Source organism: Camelina sativa, chromosome 14 (assembly GCF_030686135.1).
Source record: "Camelina sativa cultivar CO46 ecotype springtype chromosome 14, ASM3068613v1".
NCBI lineage: Eukaryota > Viridiplantae > Streptophyta > Magnoliopsida > Brassicales > Brassicaceae > Camelina > Camelina sativa.
Window position 1 is genome coordinate 3,606,367 of NC_141893.1, and position 23,730 is coordinate 3,630,096.

At 37.8% G+C, this 23,730-nt stretch overlaps 8 protein-coding genes across 21 annotated transcripts; 2 read left to right on the forward strand and 6 right to left on the reverse strand.

Annotated features, from left to right (window-relative positions):
* Positions 1-31: 31 nt before the first annotated feature.
* Positions 32-2,838, reverse strand: LOC104739505 (putative protein phosphatase 2C 5). Of its 2 annotated transcripts, XM_010459887.3 has the most exons (9): positions 2,619-2,835; positions 2,096-2,340; positions 1,823-1,994; positions 1,507-1,724; positions 1,305-1,412; positions 1,100-1,225; positions 784-1,016; positions 382-637; positions 32-291 (listed from the first exon to the last, which is right to left on the reverse strand). In XM_010459887.3, the coding sequence occupies exons 2-8, from the start codon at positions 2,303-2,305 to the stop codon at positions 418-420; spliced, it is 1,287 nt and encodes a 428-aa protein (XP_010458189.1). In that variant the 5' UTR covers positions 2,306-2,340; positions 2,619-2,835; the 3' UTR covers positions 32-291; positions 382-417. The 2 variants fall into 2 exon arrangements, with proteins under 2 accessions (XP_010458189.1, XP_010458188.1); XM_010459886.3 differs by having other exon boundaries at positions 32-637; positions 2,619-2,838.
* Positions 2,839-3,354: 516 nt separating this feature from the next.
* LOC104739506 (kinesin-like protein KIN-14H) lies at positions 3,355-9,965 on the reverse strand. 4 transcript variants are annotated; one of them, XM_087484324.1, is made up of 20 exons: positions 9,800-9,965; positions 9,386-9,563; positions 8,817-9,016; positions 8,361-8,507; positions 7,587-7,835; positions 7,417-7,488; positions 7,261-7,329; positions 7,037-7,132; positions 6,753-6,914; positions 6,564-6,645; positions 6,365-6,460; positions 6,032-6,199; positions 5,836-5,942; positions 5,538-5,716; positions 5,267-5,428; positions 4,746-5,163; positions 4,448-4,651; positions 3,899-4,353; positions 3,663-3,805; positions 3,355-3,569 (listed from the first exon to the last, which is right to left on the reverse strand). In XM_087484324.1, exons 2-19 carry the CDS (start codon positions 9,513-9,515, stop codon positions 3,679-3,681), a joined length of 3,123 nt encoding a protein of 1,040 aa, XP_087340450.1. In that variant the 5' UTR covers positions 9,516-9,563; positions 9,800-9,965; the 3' UTR covers positions 3,355-3,569; positions 3,663-3,678. The 4 variants fall into 4 exon arrangements, with proteins under 4 accessions (XP_087340450.1, XP_087340449.1, XP_087340451.1 ...); XM_087484323.1 differs by having other exon boundaries at positions 3,355-3,805; XM_087484325.1 differs by having other exon boundaries at positions 9,386-9,883.
* Positions 9,966-12,242: 2,277 nt separating this feature from the next.
* LOC104739508 (uncharacterized) lies at positions 12,243-12,906 on the forward strand. Its single transcript, XM_010459894.3, has one exon. It carries the CDS (start codon positions 12,299-12,301, stop codon positions 12,758-12,760), a length of 462 nt encoding a protein of 153 aa, XP_010458196.2. The 5' UTR covers positions 12,243-12,298; the 3' UTR covers positions 12,761-12,906.
* Positions 12,907-13,401: 495 nt separating this feature from the next.
* Positions 13,402-14,545, forward strand: LOC104739509 (small COPII coat GTPase SAR1B). The gene is made up of 3 exons (XM_010459895.3): positions 13,402-13,712; positions 13,831-13,962; positions 14,088-14,545. The coding sequence occupies exons 1-3, from the start codon at positions 13,584-13,586 to the stop codon at positions 14,406-14,408; spliced, it is 582 nt and encodes a 193-aa protein (XP_010458197.1). The 5' UTR covers positions 13,402-13,583; the 3' UTR covers positions 14,409-14,545.
* A 43-nt stretch (positions 14,546-14,588) lies between these two features.
* On the reverse strand, positions 14,589-16,359 carry LOC104739510 (pentatricopeptide repeat-containing protein At1g09190). Its single transcript, XM_019236041.2, has one exon. It carries the CDS (start codon positions 16,357-16,359, stop codon positions 14,887-14,889), a length of 1,473 nt encoding a protein of 490 aa, XP_019091586.2. The 3' UTR covers positions 14,589-14,886.
* Positions 16,360-16,664: 305 nt separating this feature from the next.
* Positions 16,665-19,992, reverse strand: LOC104739511 (uncharacterized). Of its 10 annotated transcripts, none has more exons than XR_760012.3 (9): positions 18,843-19,992; positions 18,451-18,603; positions 18,233-18,274; positions 18,074-18,154; positions 17,873-17,992; positions 17,516-17,623; positions 17,205-17,309; positions 17,026-17,082; positions 16,665-16,940 (listed from the first exon to the last, which is right to left on the reverse strand). XR_760012.3 is itself a non-coding variant. In XM_010459897.3 (7 exons), the coding sequence occupies exons 1-7, from the start codon at positions 19,920-19,922 to the stop codon at positions 17,271-17,273; spliced, it is 1,623 nt and encodes a 540-aa protein (XP_010458199.1). In that variant the 5' UTR covers positions 19,923-19,980; the 3' UTR covers positions 16,665-17,270. The 10 variants fall into 10 exon arrangements, 1 of the variants encoding a protein (XP_010458199.1); XR_015579995.1 differs by having other exon boundaries at positions 18,451-18,590; positions 18,843-19,981; XR_015579997.1 differs by having other exon boundaries at positions 17,026-17,113; positions 18,451-18,590; positions 18,843-19,981.
* Positions 19,993-19,999: 7 nt separating this feature from the next.
* On the reverse strand, positions 20,000-20,704 carry LOC104739512 (histone H3.2). Its single transcript, XM_010459898.3, has one exon. The coding sequence runs from the start codon at positions 20,535-20,537 to the stop codon at positions 20,127-20,129; it is 411 nt and encodes a 136-aa protein (XP_010458200.1). The 5' UTR covers positions 20,538-20,704; the 3' UTR covers positions 20,000-20,126.
* Positions 20,705-22,023: 1,319 nt separating this feature from the next.
* Positions 22,024-23,729, reverse strand: LOC104739515 (pentatricopeptide repeat-containing protein At1g09220, mitochondrial). Its single transcript, XM_087484327.1, has one exon. It carries the CDS (start codon positions 23,727-23,729, stop codon positions 22,212-22,214), a length of 1,518 nt encoding a protein of 505 aa, XP_087340453.1. The 3' UTR covers positions 22,024-22,211.
* Between the last annotated feature and the right edge of the window lies 1 nt (position 23,730).

Below are 23,730 nucleotides of genomic sequence, written 5' to 3' on the forward strand. Positions count from 1 at the left end.
AGGAGAGAGGTATAGACCGAAACAAATTAACTTCAATGAATGGGTGCAATAGGATTGACAATAACCAAATATGAATTACTTACAACTTAGAAACTCTTGTTAGTATATCAGCAATTCCCAAGCAAAAACACATCTACGAAGGTAAATGGTCAGCATAAGCCGACTAAGCAAACCAGGGAAATCTTAAACAATGGAAAAGAATTGGATCTATCGTCTCTCTTCCTCTCTCTCTCTCTCTCTACAAACATTTGCATACACTTCTACTATTACCGCTACTTCTCCAATCAATGCCTGGGAAAAGAACACAATACCAGACTACCTCACAGAGCACACCAGAAGAAGAAGGTAGATAAGAAAACGAGATACATACGAATTTCTTACCACATATTATGATTTCTTTCTACTGCAATGTGGCTTTTATGTTTTCACTGACCCTTTGCTTGGTCTTTTTCCTTCCATAGCGTCTTTCTTTTTCTTGCATATTGTGCATAGGAAGGGACCTTCCCATCGATTAGATGCTGAGGAGATGATGGAACCCCCGTTGCTTGATAAACCTTCACCCGGAGATTCATCTGTTTGACATACAGCACATTTTAAGAGCCCGTTCTCCGTATTTGATGGAAGATCCTTTCCCAATCTGCATTTTGAAACACCAACCAATAAAAACTAATAATCAGTATTTGAAGATCTCAGTTACTTAACGCGTTAGATAAGCCCTTAAAAACTTAAACACGTATAATGAGACAAGTACTTGCAATATCAGTTTCTTGGCCAGAAGATTACCTATCTGCAAGCACAGCAGAACCTTCTTCAAACAATTCTTCCACAACTCCTACAGCAGAGAGCTTGTTCCCGTTTTTGTGGTTGGTAGCTGTATGGTTTTTCCTAGACAGAAATGAGGTGAATGCGTTCTGCTTCTTTACGGGCGTTGGAGACAAGGCTAGATGATCAGATGGAACTATGTCAACAACTACACAGGTAGTATCATCCTTCAACCCTTTTGTTCGCAATGCTTCCTGATAAAACATATGATTTAGAGAATAAGAGGAATCTCGACTGGAGAAAGTACACAACTAAATCAACAGGGTTGATCACCAACCTTAACAACAAGTTTAGCAGCAAGCTCGGCAGACAAACCACGACAAGCTTTTGCAGCCGTATCAGAAGACAGTATATCCCATATACCATCTGAAGCTATAATGAGTCTCCCTCCGGCATCCGAAAGCTGAAAATACATTTGTGTTCAATATCTAATATAGGAATTGATGAAAAACGCACCAAAGAGAAGGGGGAAGGGAGCTTACTTTCACTTGCTTAACATGTGGTATAGGGACAATAAATTCTCCCACATCCGTATCACCAATGGACCTCGAAAGACACAAACCACCAGGCCAGCATCGAAGTGGACCAACCTATTGCATCGTCAGAATGAAAGCACATTACGAACCCTACCACAGCCAAACACACAATGACGGAGTAACTTAACTTTCCTTGAAATGATCATACCTCATTGCCACCAAATACATTGAGCCTTCCGACCTCACCTCCACTGGCAGTTATGCGTTCTCTCTCTTCAACATTCTCTTCTAGCCTATGATCAACAGTCAGCAGAGAAACCACACCACCTTGGGTGTCTAATATGCAGCGGGAGTCACCAACAGAAGCGACAGTAATAGTCCAACCATCAATTAGAACAAAAGTCACGGTTGTTCCAGAAGTTTCCCCTGTAAACACAACAGATCTTAACAGTTAGAACATACTTGAAAAAAACGAATATTAAAGCTAGCAAAAGGACTTTAAAACAATGAGCATAAGCGTAGACCTTTCTGCTGAAACTCAATGTCAGTTTTCACAAAGCCAGCAACTAAAGCTCTAGGAAGAGCTTGAAGCCACTCGTCCCTGCTTGCGCCTTGAGGAATTGCACTCACCACATTGTCCAGAAGGTGTTCTTTAGTATATATGGCAGCTGAATTACCATTGTGTCCATCAAATATCTGTAGACAAAACAAATCAAAAAAGGATTAAAATTAAATGACAGCTTTTTTGAGTTCAAGAACGCTATATATGTCACTCTATACAGAAGAATGTGTGTTACCCCGAAAACTGAAAAAGACGATGAAGGATCACCAGGTACCCTTTGACAATCAGTTTTAATCAAAAAGTAGTCTTCTCCTTTCTTAGCAAGAGCAGCTTGACCATACTTGATAAGAGGTTTCTCTACTTTCTCGCTCCTAAGCTCATTACCAATGAGGGTTGCAAGAGGAACAAGCGGATGATTCGTCCTCGGTGCTTTTGACACGCTCATCTTTATCCAGACTTCAGCATTGGCTGGAACAAAACCTTGTTGACAAAAATTAATCATTTAGTATATATGAATTGGTTTCTACTGAGTTACTCATACATAAACCAAAGTTTCGTGAATGCAACCAAACAAATACAAAAAAATCTTGAGAGAATGCAGAGGTAAACCCTAATCTACAGAATTCTATAATCTTTTGAGATGCCGAAAAAATTAAAAATGTGGTAAAAGTAGAATCAAGCAAATAAGCAACAGAGAAACTCAGTATAAGAACACTATCGAAGCTTTTCTACAAAAGTTTAGGAACCATGAAACTCACCAGAACGAAATCGCGAGTAGCATACACGACAGATCTAGTATAAAGAATGGCTTCGTTAGATAATGCTAAGGTCTTCGTCGCTTCTCCGGAGGGTTCGTCGTCGGGAATTCGAACGGAAGTATGAAACCGCGTGAAGAGTTTACAGAAGAAGAAGAAGTTGCAGAGTGGAGGAGTTTTGTGGATTTTCTCAGATTGGGGGAAGAAACAAAAGCGACGCGGGGGAGAGAGGTTAGGGACAGCTAATTTTATTAGGAAAATGATATCTTTTGAAATGACGTAGTTACCCCTCAAAAGTTCTGCTTTAGGTAAATTTAATTAATCCACATGTATGTATATTTTTAGCTAATTTTATAGAAAGCTATTGTGAGAATAGGAATTACATATATTACAATTTATTAAAGATATTAGGTAGTTTTAGTTTATAGTTCTTTTTTCAATATAAGTTAAATATTTTAAAAATACATGTTTCATTATAAAAAAAACTGTCTATTTTTTTAATAAACAGGTTGACTTTTTTGATCATGTTGAGAAATTATTGACACTTTTTCAACAATTGTTTGACTTTTTACTTGCAGCAGTTCAAACATCACACGATTCCCGATCCCTTCTAGTCAAACTGCCATCGATAATGAATATTCTGGTAGCTTACAACTATCATTTAGTAAAAATTGCAACGTTTACAAATCATCCTCTTAAACCTTAGAGAGTATAACTATATACAAGATTAGAAAGAAATGAAAAAAATGTAATTCTCTCTTGATGAAAGTGGCTACGAATAGAGATAAATATACATTGGCGTCGAGAAGAAGTATACAAATTATACAATATATATCGACATTACATTACAAAAAAGAAAGCCAATAGGTTCGTAACTTCGTATACGCCATCCACATCAAACAAAACATTATATTCAACCTATGGCTCATACGTACTCTACTCTTTGTATACGGCCTGTATATGTATGACCACATATGAATGGGTCCGCCAAAAACAAAAAAAAAAAAAAAAAAAAAATTGGATTGTTTTGTATTGTAATATACTCACAAAATGTATTCATTAGTTACTTGGGATTTTGTCTCTTCTTCACAACTAGTGTAGTGTTATGCCTTGAGGAAGTTTGTCCTGGTGTGTTAGAGCCAAGCGACAATCTCCTTGTAGGCGTCGGAATTAGCGAAGGTATCATACTCCTGATCAACAATATTAATTAATTCCCATTACCAAAACATTACATAAAAATAAAATAAACAATCTAATCGTTTAAAATTTTAAATAAAACTCACCTGGTCTCAGCGGCAACTCTACTGATTTTTGACTGAGTCTTCTTTAGCTTAGTAGTAGAAGAACCATTAGAGGCTGCTCTTGGCATATTCACTTGAACATTCAACTGCCACATCAAGTTTGTCTCCGAGCAGTCACTTGTTGCGGTTTCATCTGACTCGTTTGCTTCTTCTTCGAATGGAACCTTCTTTACCTCAAATCCTTTATCTACTACATTATTGTCTACGCCTAGCCTTGGTTCACGTTTCAAGCTAGACGATCGCTTCTGATCACCCAGTGTATGTGATCTGTTTTCAGGTTTGCCGTTACGCGTGATTTCGTCTTCATGTTTATCAATCCATTCACTGCCTGATATAAACTCCATTTCCTCCTCTTTCTCATCTCTCGACGGGCTTTTCCATGATGGTGAACCCGCTAGTCCTTGCAAGTCAAGGCTGGATGCAGAGTCACTTTGACCCTGCAAGTAAATTTCACTGTACATTATGAAGTAACCCACTGCAAGATGTATCCACGAGTTTAGTTTGTGTGGTTGGTTCATGAGTTCTCTTTACCTCAATGCTGTTGACATCATCAATCTGTGACGACGGTTTATGTTTGGTTTGTAACTGTCTTGTGTTTGCTGATTTAGAGAATGAAGACGAAACGCCGAGTGACTTTCTTCTGAGGACTTTATCAGGGGTAAGGGGCCTTGGTAGCTGTGTTTGATCTGCTGCCTCGTTCTCCTTTCTCGCTAATGCAAGTTTCAAACTAACAATCTATAAAACCAAATAACAAAGGTAACTGATTTGGATAATGAGAATGAAGAGTTTAATAATGTGGAAAAAAGTATTGAAGATTATAGGTAGTGACCTGTTCTTTGAGTTCTTTAACTTCAGAAGTGTCCTTGTTGACACGAGCAGCACCGAGTTCAACAGTGGCCACCCTCTCTGCAAATTTCAGGGTGCTGAGTGTTTCTCCCAGAGCTTCTTGTTCAGGGCTAATGTGAACAAACATAAGTGTTTTCGCTTGTCCTCCTAAAGCGTCCTGGAGAAGTTGGGTGAGTTTGCTATTTCGATAAGGGATGTGGTTGTTTTTCTGGGAGAGAGATGCAATCACGTCTCCAAGAGCAGAGAGAGATTTGTTTATGTGTTGTGCCTCTTTCAACCTATCACCGGTGACCTCAGACTTGTCAACCCTTTCGCTTCCAGCAAGATCGACCAAATGCATTGAACCCCTTAGAGTTGCACCTGATGTCAGATCTTTTCCTTGGACATGTACTGTGAGACAACTGCATATATATAAAGTACAGAACATGTAATACATTAGTTACAAGTTTCAATAAAAGGAAGAGATAATAAGATTCATTTGTTATACAAACAGCAAAAGGGAACCTGTGAGAGCGACTACTGCGGTCATTCATGGCGGTGGCGCTGACTGCACGGTTCTTTTGACCAATATTCATCAAATGAATGACGTCTGAAGTTGTGGAGACTGGAACCAATGTCGCCTCTGGCACGTTGATTCCATCTTGTGAACTATTTCGGATCTCTAATGTGTTCACAAGTCAAGAAAAACAAACACAATGATAGAAATCACTAAAGAAACAGAACAAGCTAGAGAAAATCTGCAGGGTGTTAGAATGAAGTCTTTAAAAAAGGATATCTGCTGGTTTGGCCGTTAGTGGCAAGGAGATCTCGGACTTGCTCGTTGTAAATTTCAAGCATTTGAACTGAAATGCTATATGAAAAGGTTTCTTTTCTCACACTTGACAAATGAAAGAGATCACTCAATGCTCTGTAATTTACTCCTAAGCTTTCCTCCGTCAGTTCGTTAGGTCCCATCTGATTACCATACACCAAAAAAAAACACTTCTAATAAGGATAACATTGTTTTCGTATGAGAATATGAAAAAGCATTAGTTACTGTACAATAATTAAGTTGGATTCTTCAAGAAAAGTACCATGGTGAAAGTTTTTCCGGATCCTGTTTGGCCGTATGCAAATATGCATACATTATAACCATCAAGAACAGACCGGATCAGAGGTTGAGTGTCTCCAAACACCTCCTCTACATATTCAAATTTGTAATTTTTTATTTGAGAGCCGAAAATTGAAAGAACATAGAAAATTCAAGAAAGAAAAGGTGAGATAATTTACCTTGAGATGCTGAAGGGCCAAACACTTTGTTGAAGGTGAATGATTTGCGACCTAACTTTGAAGGGTTTGCAATTGATATAGTTGAATCCTCGATGTGATCCACAGTAGTCATGACACTTTTTTGCCCAGGTAAGAATGGTCTCACTCGACAATAGACCCTTATGCTCCCTGTTAAGCATTAATTTGTTAAAGCTTGAATTTTGCAAATCCTAGTTATTGAATCTACTAGTAAAGAAACAATAATTTCCCAAGTCATCAAAACCATCTCATCTTAATACCAAAACTACGCAATTCAATTCATGTAGTGATAGCAATATGTATTCCACATTTTACCTTTGAGGTCTTGGACTTGATTGTAAAGTTTCCGGTTTTCTTCAAGAACTCTTTGGTATGATGTAGCTGCATACGCAAGTCCATGCAAATGCTCGCCTGACCCAAAAAAAAAAAAGAACAATCTTACTACTAGTTTCTTTGGTAACGATTGTGAAAGAAAAGCTATGAGATAGTGACCAAAATCACAGTTGATTCTCACCTAAGCTAGTAAACTCTTGGTGATATTTCATCTGCAAGAGACTGAGACTTGTTTTGACAGCATTTAGATCTTGCTTCAGTTCCTGCCAACACAAAAATATACTTTGCCTTACTATAATCTACCAAATACAAAGTCTTAAAGAGAGACACGATGCAACATATATCTGTTATGTTCAACTGAACTTTATACCTCAGTGTGATTTTGCTGTCTGTCAATTATTATCTGTTGATTCTTGGTCTTCTCTTTTAATATTACGTAGAGCTCATAATCTTGGATTTTAGATTCCTCAACACTATCATCTTGTGGAGTTTCCATGTTGTTTGCAATCTCTGTCACATGTTCTTCTCCGTTCTGAAAAATATGGAAAGTATAAACCAGTTCCGTGTTATAATACACGGATAGATTAACAGATCCATAAAGAGTAATATGCCTATATTGGATAACATCTCCATATTCAAGGTTGATGCAATTACCGAAGCATCATCAATTAGCATCTCCTCATTGCCTGAGATAGTTCTCCCAAGATCGCGAGAGTGAAGCTCATCTTTGTTCCCAGCGCTCATTTGGAACTAAGCAATTGCATAATTCAAGATGAATGGTGTAAAGAAGGTATAAGAGAAAGTACATCCTTGTTATCCAAGAAACATGACATCACGCACATATGGCCACAGAAAGGCCAATTACTAAAGTTGCTTACCAATTCTTTCTGTGTGGCTAATCTACGTTCATATTCTACCATGACAGTTTTCAGCATATCTTCCACCATCTAGATATAAACAAAAGAATGTTTGATCATTTAATAAGGTTCGAGTTGATTAGTTTAAAGAATAGCAGGAAGGTAGTTAATGCTTACACCGGGAATTTCTTCTTGCTTGACTTCCAAGAACACCGCACGAACAATGGCATCTATTGAATCGGCACTTCCCTGAAACAAAACTAGAAATGTAAGTTGAGATTTTTAAAAACTTTAAACAATATTAGGGATATACTATAATAGGAGGCGTTGGTGTATAGCTCACTAACTTCATGTTTGGTATTAGAATCAGACTGATCAAACGAAGGTTGTTCATTGGATGGAGTGTTAGAAGGGCTACTGGTGACTGCATCCACAAGTGCTTCTGATTCTTTGCGTTTGTATTGTTTTGCGATGCCAAACGTGGTTGGTTTTGTGTTCACAATGTATCTCCATGTACCGCTTCCGCCGCTCTGTTTCCACTCACGATATGACTTGAGAGCCAAAACACATTCCACAATTCTTGCAGATTTACCTCCCTAAAAACACATCAATCACAACACAGAATGTGTGTCAATGTTAATTAGTAATTCCCACATTATAAAAATGAAGATGTCAAGCTTTGTTAATACATTACTTAACCCAAATTATGGAGAGTGATTACTGATTATGAAAGAATAATTTATTTAGCTAAAGTTAATTAATACATTACTTTTGCAACACTGATGGAGTGATGGTCACAAACGACCCTACCACGACTGTGTCATCAATGTGTCTGCAACGACCCTACTTCTGTTTCTAAGTATGAGAGCGACCATTTTAGCTTAGTCTAGGTAACCCCTCCGGCAAGGTAGGTCAACCTGCTATGATGAAAATTGATTCGAACCTAACCTATGCTAGCATTAACACTATTAGGCATCGATCATCTCTTAAATAAGTTACAATAATTCTCGGTAATATATGTCTTATTAAGCCTAGGTCGTCAGATATCATTGTATTCTTCATAAACGGTAGATAAGTTTCTAATATGTATACAGTAGTAGAATTGTGATTTGTTCTATTACCTTCTCAAAATCGGAGACTTCAAACATTGGAATACCCATTTCCTCCACAACCACAAGAAAGTTTCGTAGATTCTCAAAGTACTGAAACGCAGATAGAGCTGCTGTACCATCTTGACTAACAAGAGGATCATTTGGAGCTTCAACGACCTGCAAGTTTTGCAGTCACAAAATCAAGACTAAGATAACCACGAGAAACTTATGGTCCCAATTACAGAAACATCGGCCCTAAAATATTAATTCCTGTAACTCTATAAAAATATATTATTACACAAAATGGTACTAATCATGCTTGCACAACTTTTATCCAAGCAGGCGTAAGACGTTACAAAAAGTCTTTTAAAAGTTTAGTTTAATAAAAGCCTATATATATTTTAAGCCAATAAAAAAATTCTGTAATAAAAAAAAGTAAAGAAAAACAAATATGCAACTAAGAGTAAATTAGGTGTGAGACATTACTTTTGGTACAGCACCAGGTTTAACTCTGTTGAGGACATTGCAGAGCAAAATCCCACTCCTTAATGCAATTCTGAAATCATCCTCTGAAGGATCTGCTGGCAAATCTCTTCCTCCAACTACACCAAGTGTGTTTCTTATCCACCTTGCTGCTTCATACCTCCTTAAATCTGAAGGATCTACTGGCAAATCTCTTCCACCAGCTGCACCAATTGTGATTTCATTTTTTCTCATAACCCATGTGTATACAAAATGCAGAAGCTGGTATCGAAGCGATATATACGAAATCTAGATAATAAAGGTCTCTGAGAGATTGACTTATATATATGATCAAGCCTCTTGGTTATGAACATAGCCATATATGTTTCTAGAGTGATCTAGTAAAACAAGAAACGTCAAATATCTAATTCGTTCAAGTAAGAAGCTAACAATGGTCATCCTAAATTTCTGTATTCCATCCCTTAATTTAGTCCCTGACTCGATTACAAACCCTAATTTCAGAAGTCCGCAGCATTCAGAAAATTTTCAATTCAAAAGATAGAAAAAAAAAACAGAGGAATCGACGAACGTACAAGTTTCGTCGGCGTTTGTAGAAGTGGAAGAATCCACACCAACGCTGCTAACTCGAACGTTTCGTTGTTTGAGAAAATCTTCCAGAATCGATGCCAAACAGAGTCGTGAATCTTGTTGCTCCGTCGCCATTGACAAGAAAACGATTCAATGCTTTATATGGCTTGATCAACAAGATACCTAGCAAAAAAAGCTGAAAATTCAACTCCCAAAATCTCAACTCGAGAATCTCACAATCCCCAAAAGAATTGATACAGATTCTTTTTTTCTTTTCCAAAATCGAACAAAGAATTGTCAAAAAGCTATGTTAGATTACAAGAATATGCACTTTATATGTAGAACATTGCTCAGATTTATAAGGAAGATAAAAGAAAGTGAAAAAAAAATTGAGAACAAATAAAAAAAAATATTTTGACCTTGTCTTTTTTCTTTTCTTTTTTCTTTTGTACGAAAAAAACTAAAACAAAAGGAAAGAAGAAGAAGAAGAGCGAGACATGAATGAAGCAGAGGCCCCCGAGTCTCCTGGGTTTCTATAGATGGATGGACATATTCAATATTCAAAATAAAATTTTGGTTATTCTTAATTGCTCCATTTTAATATGTACGAACTTATATGGGTGGTGAAAATATATATATGTAAATACAGTATGTAGTTTTCAACCATCCACTAATGCTAATGAATAAATTAGTAGTGTACTCTTCAAGTACAATGCTAGTTTTACAGAAGTAGCGATTGAAATTCCCAATTAGTCTAAAATGGGATTTGTTTGTATCCAAATGATATCTACTAATTTTATTGTCTTTCTAAAATCTATGTTCATATTTGAAATACAGTACAATTTTATAGTTTGACTTAACATTAACACTAGAATACATTATTAAATCTTCTTATACAGCGCGAATTTCAATTATAATAAATTACAAAGTGGACATTAAACTCTTGGGATCTCTAAATTCTTATGAAAGGGATAACTAAAGGCTAATTATGAAAATCATGGTTGGACAACTTATATACCTTGTATAACTATTTTTTCTTGCGTATAAAAGCCAATAAACATGATATCATGATTAGATGGTTTTATAACCTGAAATGAATAAAGGTCAGCATGAAAAAAAATGTAATTTTAGTTTCTTCAAAAGAACTAAGCTATAATTCGGTCAACAATACATTTAGATTAAGAGTTCTAAACGAAAAGGTTTTGCTAGGATGATTGTACCCACATCTTTTGAAAGTGACCCCTTTAATTATCCTATTAATTCATTGAAAATTAGTATATATTTATTTTTTTGTAGACTTTTTTCCCCCAATAATATTCTATTTTCTCTTTGCTGTATATTTATTGAACATGATACCAACTCATTCAAAAAAATGATTGATTTTTTTTTTTTTTTTTAATGTTGTGAGTATATGGAAAAAGAAACACGTATTACCACGAAGTTATATGTTGCTAATGTTTGGAAACTTAGTTTAGCACTTGTCACCTGATGTAAATTAATAAATACATATTGATATGTGATTGCGGGTTGTGAACGGAATGAGAAAAAAAATATATACTCCCTCTCTATCATAAATGTATTTTTATATATAATAATATATTTCTCATAACTATTAATCAATGGTAGTTCATTAAAATTTAAATTCTCAATTAATGAATCTTGAAATCTACAATTTCATAGCATTAATTAATAAAAATTACAGAAAATCAATCTTTGTGATACAAAATAAATTTCTAAAACAGAGGGAGTATATAGGATTATAATAATTAATGTTTGTTCTGTATTGATTATGGCTGAAAACAATCGAACGTAACTGGAATATCATTCAGAAAATTGAATGGAATGGATAGAGATTAGGTTAGCTTTGGGATTTGGTTAATTATAGATTTCTATTGATTATGTTTGAAAAGTGAAAACAATCGAACGTCACTGAATAGATAAAAAAAGAAGTGATAACCAAAATTACCATCATGTGTAAAACGAAACAAAAATACATAATGATAATTTTTAGCCACGCCAACGCCAAATCCAATTTTTTCTTTCTTCTCATGGGACCTAAAGGAGCCAGGCAAAAAGATTTGGGCTTTTTTCATGCCTATAAAAAGTTAGCTGAATGAAGAAGGCCTTTCCTTTAGGAAATTTTTAAAATTGATAAATGAGCTTATTATGGCTTCGACACCCTTACTATAACGAACGTTAAATTAAATATGTCGCTAATTTTGCTATATAAATTATACCTAGAGTGGTTAATAAAACGTTTCGTTCATTGATTATTCTATCCAGGGTTAATATATTTTCGAAGTATTCAGCTATCTATTGTAATCAATCTCGGTTAGAGTCTTTAGAGAACCAACACTAGCGATTCTTTAAAATAAGTTGCGACAGCTGCTAGATAATTAAACCCCGGTTTGAATAGTCAAGGCACGAAACATTATAGTTTGCGTTGAAACGAAATGGTAAACACTTGAAAAAACGAAAACAAAATTTGAATAGAATTTTAAAATCAATTTCGTATGAAACTCAAGAAGGTCCTTGGTGATTAGGAAGTGCTATGTGGCTTCTATAATAATAAGACACATTCAAGTTCCACACTGTATTTTCAACTTTCACTGAACGACTCGTTTTCATTTACTCGCCTTAACTAGTTTGACCTTGCTCCTGTCCGGACATTAGAATTGGAGAAAATAAAATATTTGTGTTTTTGTTGTAGTGGCATCCATTTCTTGTTTCTCACGAAAACGAGCAAGAAATATGAAATATAACCCAAAAAAAAAAAAAAAGATTTTGACCATGTCATATGAAATGCGTACAAACTATAAATAGAGATCTATAAGGTCATATGTAACACAAAACCACATTTTTTTTTCCTTTTTGGCTTTGAGTGATAAAAACAAAAAAAAGATTAGTGTATAAGGGTCATGGAGATACACAAACTCATGACAACAATGACTTACGTATTACTACTATTGCTACTCTCGATTCATGCGCATATCCAAGCCGTTGCTTCAATCTCAGATACTTCTGATGTTTCAGCCGTCCATGATCTGAAACCAAGTCCCATCACAGGAACTAAAACATGTTGGGAGAAATATTTACCGGTTTGGCGGCGGGAGCTTAAAAGCAGCGGTGGCGGTGGCAGTAGCGGTGGAGGAGGTCGTAGTGGCGGAGGTGGCAGCAGTAGTCGAGGCGGAAACAGCGGTAAAGGCGGCAGCAAAGATAGAGGCGGTGGCTCTGGGAACGGAGGATCTTCAAATCATGGCGGTAGCAGTAGTGGCGGCCATTTTGTTGGAAGCGGCGTTGACTGTTTCAAACACCGTGGTCTCGCCAGTACTCTATTATTATCTCTCGTAGTCGTGAGCTCTTTGATTATTTTACGTTGAACACAGTTGTAAAAAAATGTATTTTTTTTTCTTTTTGTGTGATCGATATATATAACAGCTTTAAAAATGTTGTTTTCTAATTATACAAAATTAAATATTGTATATAGACTATAGATACTATGAATGCTAAAGTTTGATTGGATATAGTTGGAATGTATTGTATGTTTTTATAACTCTCTAATCGACAAGCTTTGAAAACAAACCATAAATACTACAACCCTATAAACAACAACATATGTTCATGTTGATTGATAGAAGAAATTAAATGTTGCCCCTCAAACTCGAATCCTATGTGCCTTGACAATTTTTAATTGGTGATGAGAAAAGCTTAGTAGCTTCTTGTCGAACGAAATCAACGCTCCTTCCCTTCCTTGCCGTTAATTTTATCGCCACGTGTTATCAGAACTTCTCTTTGGGCTCTCTCTCTCAAGTCTCACCTACCCAATTAGATGACGGAAAAATAAAAAAATCTTAAAAAGTTCATAATAATAATAACACTAACGTATCAAAAACACATCGCAACCGCAAGTTAATCGATCGGACGGTCCATAATGGTTCTAATGATGTCAACGAACCAATCAAAAGTTTCCACATCAATTTACCAGCTTCCCATCACCCACGTGTCTGTTTTTATTCTTTTTTTTTTCCCCTTTTTGTATATACATATATATATATATATCTACATCATCAACAAAACGAAAACTTCGATTTTGGTTCTCCATCTCTCAAAGCTCTTTGATTCGTTTTCTCAATAGCTTCGATCTACGATAGTTTTTGATTGTTTCGTATTCTCTCTGTGATTCTGAGGAAGACGATATAGGTCATGTTTTTGTTCGATTGGTTCTATGGAATCTTGGCCTCGTTAGGTTTGTGGCAGAAAGAGGCCAAGATCTTGTTTCTTGGCCTTGACAATGCCGGCAAAACTACTTTGCTCCACATGCTCAAAGACGAGGTCTGCTCTCTCTCTCTCTCTATCTCTCTCTCTCTTTTACAAATTAACATACATGATGTATCTATAGCACTGGAATAAAGAAAACATGCCTTAATCTCCTCGATTTTTGGTATTGCAGAGATTAGTTCAGCACCAGCCAACACAACATCCCACCTCTGAGGAACTCAGCATTGGCAAAATTAAGTTCAAGGCCTTTGACTTGGGTGGCCATCAGATTGCTCGTCGAGTTTGGAAAGACTACTATGCCAAGGTTCCATCATATTAATCCCTCTCTCTCTCTTTTGGGCTTGCCTATGTTTCATTGAACCAAATTGATTGATGTAAGTGAATCACTAATCTGTTTGTTTGTTTGTTTGTCTGCTGTGGTGTGTGAAGGTTGATGCTGTTGTGTACCTAGTGGATGCTTATGACAAGGAAAGATTTGTGGAATCCAAAAGAGAGCTTGACGCTCTTCTATCAGATGAAGCCTTAGCAACCGTGCCTTTTCTTATTCTTGGCAACAAGATTGATATCCCTTATGCAGCCTCTGAAGACGAGCTGAGGTATCACTTGGGTCTTACTAATTTCACTACTGGTAAAGGCAATGTGTCTCTTGGAGACTCTGGTGTTCGTCCCCTTGAGGTCTTCATGTGCAGCATCGTTCGCAAAATGGGATATGGTGAGGGTTTTAAATGGATGTCTCAGTATATCAAGTAAGCAAGCAGACAGCATTGCTTCATGGTTTATATATATAAATCAGAGACATCTCAAATTTTTCTATCTGAAAAGACATGAACTCTCTCTGTTGTAGTTTTCTCTCTTAAGTTCTAATATTAAGTCGATGCCTTAAACAATTTCTCTCAAATTATTCTAATTCAAATCATTTTCGCCAAAAACTAACCAAACAGAAGCAAGCAAGATTCAACTTTGAAAATCAAAGAAAACAGACTACAGAAGTTACATGTTCGTTCATTCGCTATCAATTCAGATTCTTGACTTTTGTGGCAAGACGATTTAATGTATAAATTCCCTATCAAAACATTTTCTTCATACAGAACTTACATGTTCATTCGCTACCAGTTCCGAGATTCTTGAGCCGGTATCTACCTCACTGGTGGTGGTGTCACGCTGGCCGCAGCTGAATGATTATGTTAAGGAGTCTAAGAAGAATCCTGGTTAGCTGACTATTTTTTGGTCAGTCTGAAACATCACAAATGGTGCTTTGGCCAGTAGACTTTCTAAGGCGATTTGTTTTCATCAACGTTCGCACCTTCTCCACATCTTGCCATCTCCCTTCCTCTGCATACAAATTAGATAACAACACATAATTCCCCGAATTCCCTGGCTCACTCTTCACTAGTTCCATGGCTGCAACCTCCGCTAGCTTTACATCTCCGTGGCTGCGACACGCACTGAGCAGCGACCCCCACATTGTTGCATTAGCGTTTACGGGCATACTTTGTAGAAACTCAAACGCCTCTCTGACCCGCCCGCTCCTACTCAATAGATCAACCATCACTCCATAATGCTCGGTTCTTGGCTCAAGTTTGAATTTTTCCATCATCAAACCAAACAATTCTTCTCCTTTCTCCAACCGACCTGTGTATGAGCAACATGCCAAAACCCCCAAAAATGTCGCTTCATTTGGAGCTACCTTCCCTTCCTCGATCATAGCATCGAACAAGTCTATACCGGATTCTCCCTTTCCGTTCACCGCTGATCCTGATATCAGTGTGTTCCATGAAACAACGTTTCTCCGCTGCATTTGTCCAAATATTGTCGTTGCTGTCTCCAAGTCACCGCTTTTACAGTAAAAATCCACCAATGCGTTTCCCACGGTAATGAATTCTTTGATCAAACCATTGGATTGTGCTGTAGAATGAATCCATTTCCCAGTATCCAAAACTCCGAGAGATGCAGAGATTGGCAAGACTGTAACCACCGTCGCCTCATCTGGATCGAAACCTTGATCAATCATTGCGCAGAAAAGCTCCAAAGCCTCACGATCTCTGCCACATTTGGACAAGCTTGATATCATCGAATTCCACGACACAATGCTCCTTTCGCTCATCTGTTTGAACAAACTAAGACCTCTTTCAACATCCCCGGAGTCGCAGAACCCGCGTACCATTAAGTTCCAGACAACAACGTTTCTCTCAAGCATTTCATCGAACACTTTCTGAGCATCACCCATTCTCCCACCGGAGGCATAAAGCTCCACCACCCCGATCCGTATTTTCCCAAGCCGGTGAAACCCAGTTCTAATAACCTCACCGTGAACGCATTTCCCAAACCGTAAATCAGAAAGTGACGAACATGATTTGAGCAAAGGCGCGTAAGTATACTCGTCAGCCCAAATCCCGCGGCTTTTCATGGAAGAGAAGAAAGAGAGAGACTGTAGAGGCGGACCGACGAGGGAGTAGCATTTGATGATGGCGTTGAAGACGAGAACGTTAGGGTTTTGGATATGAGAGAAGACGCGGGAGGCGTAATCAGAGTAACTGAGGGATCCGCAGATAGAGATGAAGTGGGCGAGAAGGAGATTGGAACCATGAAGGAAGTGACGGAGGAGATGAGCGTGGATTTCGGGTAAACGAGTTCGAGTATTGTGGCCATGGAGAAGACGAAGCAGCTTCCGCTCGATTTCCACTAAACCTCCTCTGCTCATCTCTCTCTAGTCTCACTCAACTCAACTATTGTTGCTTTGCTTTGCGCCAATTTCAAACGCTATTTTACCGGTTTACCTAGACCAACAGTATACAGTATTTGTTTGTTTCAACTTCAAGTAGTTAAACGATGATAACTACATTTCCTAGTTCTCCTTTTTGCATTCGAAATTTGCGTTTACAATCTTAACTACATCTCCGAGTTATAACGATATTTGCGTTTACAATCTTAACTACATCTCCTAGTTATAACAAAAATAAGCTTCTTTAACACTGTAAACGCAACCAAACAATCAAAGACAGTAAGAGTTTGTAACATAATTTACTTCAGCGGAAGTGGCACCAAGCGCCATGAAAACAGTAATCAAGTATAGGAGGGAGGGAGAGAGAGTCTGTAAAACTGGAATACAAAAGAAAACAAGTTCAAGATCGTTACAACATTAGGGAAATGCGCAGAGAAACACGGTCGCAAGGTTGGGAAGAGAAGGAAACGAACACAAAAATTTAGTAATTTACAGAGTCTAGTTTAAGAGTATTGAGGATGCACCCTCTCTTAGTGTTCATCCGGATTTCCATTCTTTCTCTGCTTTAAGAAAGAGGCCAATTATAGTTTTACCATCAGGCAAATTATACTACAAGATAACTGACTGACGAATAATAAAGACCACCTGACGTTTTCGACTTCAGGATTTGGACAACGAATACCACCAGGAAAAATCCAACAGCTCAATGAATCAAAGATGTAGAGATTTAGTTCTAACGTAACAGAGGAAATGGTTTGTGATGGGTTGTTATTATATAATATAACACGCTTTTCTATCTTTAATGCAGAGAGAGTTTTTCGTACCTGTGAGAGCTTCAGGTTAATAATTTACCAATGACTTGTAGGCTTAGCAACCCGTCTGATTGGTTTTCAGGAAGGAAAAACAACCACCATTTCCTTTTTGTATAGCTGCTCAGTTCAAGGCAAAAGAATAACAAAAAGTTACGTATGGAGACTTTGGCTACATTAGCTAATGTGGCTTCGTTTTGTCTTTGTTATTAATGTTTCTAATCAATCATAGATGCTTGCTGATAGCTGAGAGTTCATTGCAAGAAATTCAAACATTTGATTGTTAAAGAGAAATTGATCGAAATTATTTGGGTAATGGAAGTTACCCTTTTAAAATGCTCAATTTCTTTCTCCAATTGAGATGCATCAGAGTTTTTGTTTAGTTGATCTTGACAACCAACTTCTAAGTGTCCCTGGTGTTGTTCTTTCAGTACCTGCAATCAAACAAACAAAAAGCAGAGCAAAGTGAAGAGATAAAGATTTAAGACAATGATGTTGAGCTGATTGGATAAAATGGAAACATTCATTCTAGCCCCACCAAGGAAATTGACTAAAAAGTTCAAATAAATTGACTAAGAGGTGAGCAGCATACCGAGCTACAACGGGTTGATTGTAGAGTTTGAAATGCTATTCTATGGGGTTGCTCAGTGTAGGAAATAGAATGATAAGAAAGATTTACTTACGAGTTTGAAGCTCTCGGAAGATCCAAGAAATTCAACTTCTTGGAGATCCACATTCTCACTTCGTTGAAGTATAACAGATAATCGTGTAATCAAACACAAAATTACGAATTTTTGCTTTGCCTGCAACAGACAAACATAAGGATCAACAACCACATCAAGAGATGGAGACTGGTTTGCTAAGCTGATATATGAGACAAATACCTCCTCAGTGAAGTCCTTAAGAGGTGCACGATCAAGCTTGGGAAACTTTTTTCTTTGGTATCTCAAAAGCAATGCTATAAGCTGAACATCATATGATAGTAATCAGAGAAACAGTAAATTCAAGCCAAGTTCTTCCTTCTAGAGAATTCAGTACCCTACCTCGACTTCCTCAGCAGTGTAGCTATGGAGATGATCCCCATTCTATGAAAAAAGAAACTATTAATAACAATGAGAAAACAGATACTGAAAACCTACAAAAGAGTTTATAAAAGAAACATATTGTACTCTTGGTGATAAGCTTTTGTGAGTTACTTTTCCAGCTTTATAATGAGCTGTGGTTATTGAATAGAATGTTTAACAGCGTTGGATGAGCTAACCTTGATGATATGATAAGACTGCTTATGATATCCCTTTTTCCCTGTGATGATTCCGATATTGTGCAAGAAACACGCAGCTTCTAGATACTCAAGATTCTTATCGTCTAAGATAAGGTTAAAATCATTGCATTTCCTCAAACCTACAAAGATCGCCTGGAAAAATCACTGCACTATCAAACCTACTGAATCAAACAAAATGACCATATCCAGTTGTGCAGAGCTCGAAATGAAATTTGAAACCATCAGGCACTAGAATAGAACACACACGCACACACACACTCACTAAAAAGATAAATATCACCTGAGGAATGCCTATTCAAAAGCTATATTCTTAATGAATATCTGGCGATCAATATTTCACAATTACAAGTTGCTAGTGAAAAGGAATGTACCTTGGCGATGTTGGCACAGCGTATGGCATGATTCATTCGCTTTTTAGCATTGAATCGAGTGGCAAGCCTCATGACGGATCGCCACCTTGCATTGGCATTCAAATCATATAATCCATCAAAAGCATTAGCCAAAGAATCAGCAATCACACCCTCTGCCAATGCATACTCTGAGACCTCCATTTCCTCGATAGCAAAAGCCTTAAATATTTCCTCCAACAATACCGCTCCAGCAACAATGAACTCTGATCTTCTCTTGAAAAATCCATCTCTCCTGATCTGCTCTTCATCTCCTCCATCACTGCATAGCTTCGCTACAAGGCTGCTCAGCTCTGCTCTACCAAATCTCCAATCTCTCTTATACCCCTCCAGATTGAATTCACACATATCAGCTCCGTAGCCACTAAACACCGCATTCTCAATAGCTCGTATAGTTCCAGAAGAACCCACAACCACCTCAAAACCATCAGATTCTTTCAATCTATCCACTAAACCCGACTCATCAATCGCATTACGGATATAGTCTCGCATTTTCTCCAATCCATCACCATTATTTTTTAAGAACATCTGCGTCAAATTCACATGACCTAGCTTCAAAGAAACAGCAAGCTTCACATCACCACACTTACCCACAACAAATTCAGTAGAACCACCTCCAATATCAACACACAACACTGATTTCTCAAACACAGGTAGAAACTGAAGCACGCCTAGATAAACCAACCTCGCTTCCTCTTCACCAGAAAGCACATCGACCTTTAACCCAACGTCCTCGAACACCGCCTCCACGAACTGTCTCTGATTCTCCGCTCGCCGCAAAGCTTCCGTCGCAACGCATCGGATCCTGTCACCGGAAACATTATACGAGAGGATCAAACTTTTGAATTTCCGTAGAGATTGAAGCGCGCGATCCTGAGACTGAGACGAAATCGAGGTCGGAGATTCACGAGACAACACAACTGGCTCCTTGAGTCTCTCGATTGGAACAAAGGATCTACCAGAAGGATCCGCGTGGACTATAAGAAGCTTAAAAGAGTTTGTCCCCATGTCAATTGAGGTGAAGATCTGAGAATTCGAGTTCATCTTCGAATTGGGCGTAAAAGTCGATTATACTGTATTTTATGTGATGGGTTAACTTAACCTAACTATAAGAGACGCAATTAATAAAAACATAGTCGAATAAGATTAATATTAAACCATTGGATTAAAACGTGAAATTATACAACCATCATCACTCGGATCTAAAGAAGAAACACAAGAGCCAGCGATAACACAAACTTAAGGGATCTAAGCACGTTCGCCTCTGATTCTTCTGGCGAGCTGGATGTCCTTAGGCATGATAGTGACTCGCTTGGCGTGGATAGCGCAGAGATTGGTGTCTTCGAAGAGTCCAACAAGGTAAGCCTCAGCAGCTTCCTGGAGAGCGGCGACGGCACTGCTCTGGAAACGTAGATCCGTCTTGAAATCCTGAGCGATCTCTCTCACAAGCCTCTGGAAAGGGAGTTTACGGATGAGAAGCTCAGTGCTCTTCTGGTACTTCCTGATCTCCCTCAGTGCGACGGTTCCAGGTCTGAATCTGTGTGGCTTCTTCACTCCTCCGGTGGCTGGAGCAGATTTCCTCGCCGCTTTTGTAGCCAGCTGCTTCCTTGGAGCTTTGCCTCCGGTTGATTTCCTAGCCGTCTGCTTAGTACGAGCCATTTTCGAATTGTTTGATGTTTTTCTCGAAGTAATTGAGTTGTGGATTTGTTGTGATTGTGATACGACTGAGGAAGGGTGGAGGGGGGTATTTATCGGCCGGTGATTTACAAGAAGCGGGAATTATATTTCGCTTTTTTTTTTTCTCTTTAGCGGGATTAAAATCTGAATCGTTCATTTCGTTTTAATCGACGGATATAAGAGGTTTTATATCACGATCCGCGTGAAATCGTTTTTAGCCGTCGATAAGTGAATATCTACGGACAGATTTAATTCTTTATAAGACCGATCCGCGTGAAGGTGCATCTGACCAGTAGCAATAAAGAATAGAATTAACACAATTTATCTTTTACCATAAACACACACTATTAGGCCCATTAACTTTGGGAACAAATTGCAAGTTGTTGCAATTTCAAAATATGTTTTGATTCCAAACAAAACCTTAGAAGGATCATGAAGAAACTAGAGCATTTTATTAGACACACATTTTCTTGGAGTTTTTTTTTTTTTTTAATATAAGGTTTATTTTTTTTGACGATATATATAGTTAGAATATATATTAATTGTTATAAGAAAACATCACATGTTACTTTTTATACTTTTTGTATATATTTTTGTCCAAATTATAAAATCAGAATATTTAAGTCCAATATTTCATTTACATAATGGCGATCTCCAAATTTTTTTAGTAGTTGATGATCAAATGAGATCCATGATCTAGACATTTTCCATCTATTCTTTTAAATATTTTAAATGTAAACAATGTAAAAATAATTAACTATTGGTTCAATTAAAACAAATATACTTAAACATACACACCGTATACATAATTAGTACATGTGTGTCTAGTACATACACACCGTATATATGTTTGTTATGTACGTTTTATAGACATTCCTTGTCCCATATTCGGAAATCAGCTCTCCGTATAATACACGACATTGTGAGAACTGATTTTAGGCATACTCATGTTCTGATCGATGATGGATTCCTGCCGGTTCTGTTGAGACTGCTGCCAACAGACACAAAGGATAATGTTGTAAAGAAGCTAACTTCTACAATTCTCTACTGAGTGACAAAGGTCAATGGAGGAGGGTGTGTAATTGAATCAGGTTTGATGAACGAGGTGATTGACAACCTTATTCGCAGCAACGATTTGGATACCAAACTATATGAGGTTTTGGTCGTTCCTCTTGTAGCTGCTGAGAGAGATCAAGGCCATACTAGGTAATACACAACAACAACAACAACGACGACAAATTTCCTTGTGGTACTCTTTATAACTGAAAAACATAATTTATCTTCTGGCAGGTTTCTTGCTAGAGAAGGCTGTATTGTGGTACTCGTTTTTTCCCCTCTTATTTTATTTCATGTTTGCCTAGATTAATTATGTGTTGTTTAAGTTTTGCCTTGTTTGGGTATTTGATTAAAAGTTTGCCTTGTTTCGGATTTCTTTATATAACAAATCCAAGAAAACACCATTCAGAAGAACAGAGAAACAAATTTATTTCATTATAAGTTAAATTACATTGATTACTTCTTTCTCGTCTATCGTTTTTAATTCACTTATTGTATCTATTAAGCTTGCAATCAGTGATGCTAAACCTTTATTATGTGTTCCAGACAAATAAATTGCTAAACCGTTACAGAGCTCCCAAAAAATATATGTTTCTGCAGCTATGTTAATTGTGAATGTCCAGGAAGTTTAACTACTCCTCTAACATCCATCACATTACGAAATCTCTGGGCATCTGAAAATCTTCCAGTACCACAAAAGATGTTGGACATAAGCACATAGTCTCCTCCATGACTTTTCTCCAACTCCATTAGCTTCCTAGTAACCCTCTCAGCCATTTCAGCATCATCATAAACGCTACAAGCTCCAAGAAGCATTCTCCAAACAACAGCTTTTTGCTCAGTTGGAATCTCCAAAGCAATCTTCTCAGCTTCCTCTAATCTCCCTTTCCTTCTCAGCATATCTACTAGACATCCATAATGCTTCACATCGGGAGTGATCTTGTACTTGTTTACCATCTTGTTGAAAAACTCTAGAAACTCTTCTTCTCCTAAACCTCCATGGCTACAAGCGTTCAACACACTCACCATAGTCACTCTGTTCGGCTTCAATCCTAATCTTTCCATGTCTTTGAACATACTGACCGCTTCTTTGCCCATCCCGTGCGTTGCAAACGCCGAGATCATCGTTGTCCACGATACCAGATTCTTTCTTTCCTTTGGAACCTCCATGAAAAACTTCAACGCGTTTTGAATACACCCACATTTTGCATAAGCGTCGATGAGTGAGTTCGTTACACGTATGTCACATGGGACAAACCCTCTTTTCACGACATAAGCATGAACCGATCCGCACATCTTATGGTCTCCTAAGTTCCAAACAGCTGGGAGAATGGCGAGAATGGTTACCTCGTTTGGCTTTATCGCATCGCAAGCAACCATTCTTGAAAACAAGGGTATAGCTTCCTTGGGTTTATTAACTCGTGCGAACCCATCAATGATAGTGGTCCAAGACACAACCGTCCGGTTCGGCATCTTTTCCAAAAAGCAAAGAGCTTTTTCAAACTCTTTCAAATTAGTAAGGCCAGTGATCATGACATTCCACGTTACCGGATTTCTCTCAGGCATTTCGTCGAATACTTTGTAAGCATCGATTCTGTTTCCAGCAGCAAGGTACATACCAACCAAAGCTGTCTGGACGTAGACATGAAACTCAAAACCCAGTTTAAGCGTCAGCCCGTGGAGTCCAATTCCCAGTAGCGAAGATGGGAATCGCGGGTTCGAACTCGCTTTCAGGAGAAAGAGGTAAGTGAAACTATCAAAAGGAGGCAGTGTGTTCTTGTTGCGATCAGACAAGAAATGTAGTCGCTGGAGTTGGTCGTAGAGGAAGTAAGCTCGAAGAGGGGTTTCGCCAAGAGAATAGCATCGAAGCAGAGGATTGAATAGAAAAAGTTTTTGATTCTGATGAAGGAGAAGGAGCCCAGAAGTGGTGAAGTGAGAATGTAGCTGGTGGATGATTCTAAGGTTTGTTTCATTTTTTTGCAGAAGAGAATGAAAGTGTTGAATCGAGATGATGCTGTTACCATCAGATACCAAAGTCGAATAAGAAGAACAAGAACGTTTGATTATAGTGTAACCGCGACGAGCCGTGGTTCTTCTGCATGAAGATAACAAGAACATA

Excerpts from the sequence above, each read along its gene's own strand:
- LOC104739505 (XM_010459886.3), bottom strand. The coding sequence starts at position 2,305 with ATGAGCGTGTCAAAAGCACCGAGGACGAATCATCCGCTTGTTCCTCTT. Across the intron at positions 1,413-1,506 it reads ATGTATTTGGTGGCAATGAG|GTTGGTCCACTTCGATGCTG; the intron begins GTATGATCATTT and ends ACGATGCAATAG. Across the intron at positions 638-783 it reads TCTGCTGTGCTTGCAGATAG|ATTGGGAAAGGATCTTCCAT; the intron begins GTAATCTTCTGG and ends TTCAAAATGCAG.
- LOC104739506 (XM_087484324.1), bottom strand. The coding sequence starts at position 9,515 with ATGGCGACGGAGCAACAAGATTCACGACTCTGTTTGGCATCGATTCTG. Across the intron at positions 6,200-6,364 it reads TCAAGTCCAAGACCTCAAAG|GGAGCATAAGGGTCTATTGT; the intron begins GTAAAATGTGGA and ends AATGCTTAACAG. Across the intron at positions 5,164-5,266 it reads CGCAGTAGTCGCTCTCACAG|TTGTCTCACAGTACATGTCC; the intron begins GTTCCCTTTTGC and ends ATATATATGCAG.
- LOC104739508 (XM_010459894.3), top strand. The coding sequence starts at position 12,299 with ATGGAGATACACAAACTCATGACAACAATGACTTACGTATTACTACTA.
- LOC104739509 (XM_010459895.3), top strand. The coding sequence starts at position 13,584 with ATGTTTTTGTTCGATTGGTTCTATGGAATCTTGGCCTCGTTAGGTTTG. Across the intron at positions 13,713-13,830 it reads TCCACATGCTCAAAGACGAG|AGATTAGTTCAGCACCAGCC; the intron begins GTCTGCTCTCTC and ends TTGGTATTGCAG. Across the intron at positions 13,963-14,087 it reads GGAAAGACTACTATGCCAAG|GTTGATGCTGTTGTGTACCT; the intron begins GTTCCATCATAT and ends TGGTGTGTGAAG.
- LOC104739510 (XM_019236041.2), bottom strand. The coding sequence starts at position 16,359 with ATGAGCAGAGGAGGTTTAGTGGAAATCGAGCGGAAGCTGCTTCGTCTT.
- LOC104739511 (XM_010459897.3), bottom strand. The coding sequence starts at position 19,922 with ATGAACTCGAATTCTCAGATCTTCACCTCAATTGACATGGGGACAAAC. Across the intron at positions 17,624-17,872 it reads CTTCCGAGAGCTTCAAACTC|GTACTGAAAGAACAACACCA; the intron begins GTAAGTAAATCT and ends GTTTGATTGCAG. Across the intron at positions 17,310-17,515 it reads AAATTGAGCATTTTAAAAGG|CTATACAAAAAGGAAATGGT; the intron begins GTAACTTCCATT and ends TGAACTGAGCAG.
- LOC104739512 (XM_010459898.3), bottom strand. The coding sequence starts at position 20,537 with ATGGCTCGTACTAAGCAGACGGCTAGGAAATCAACCGGAGGCAAAGCT.
- LOC104739515 (XM_087484327.1), bottom strand. The coding sequence starts at position 23,729 with ATGTTCTTGTTATCTTCATGCAGAAGAACCACGGCTCGTCGCGGTTAC.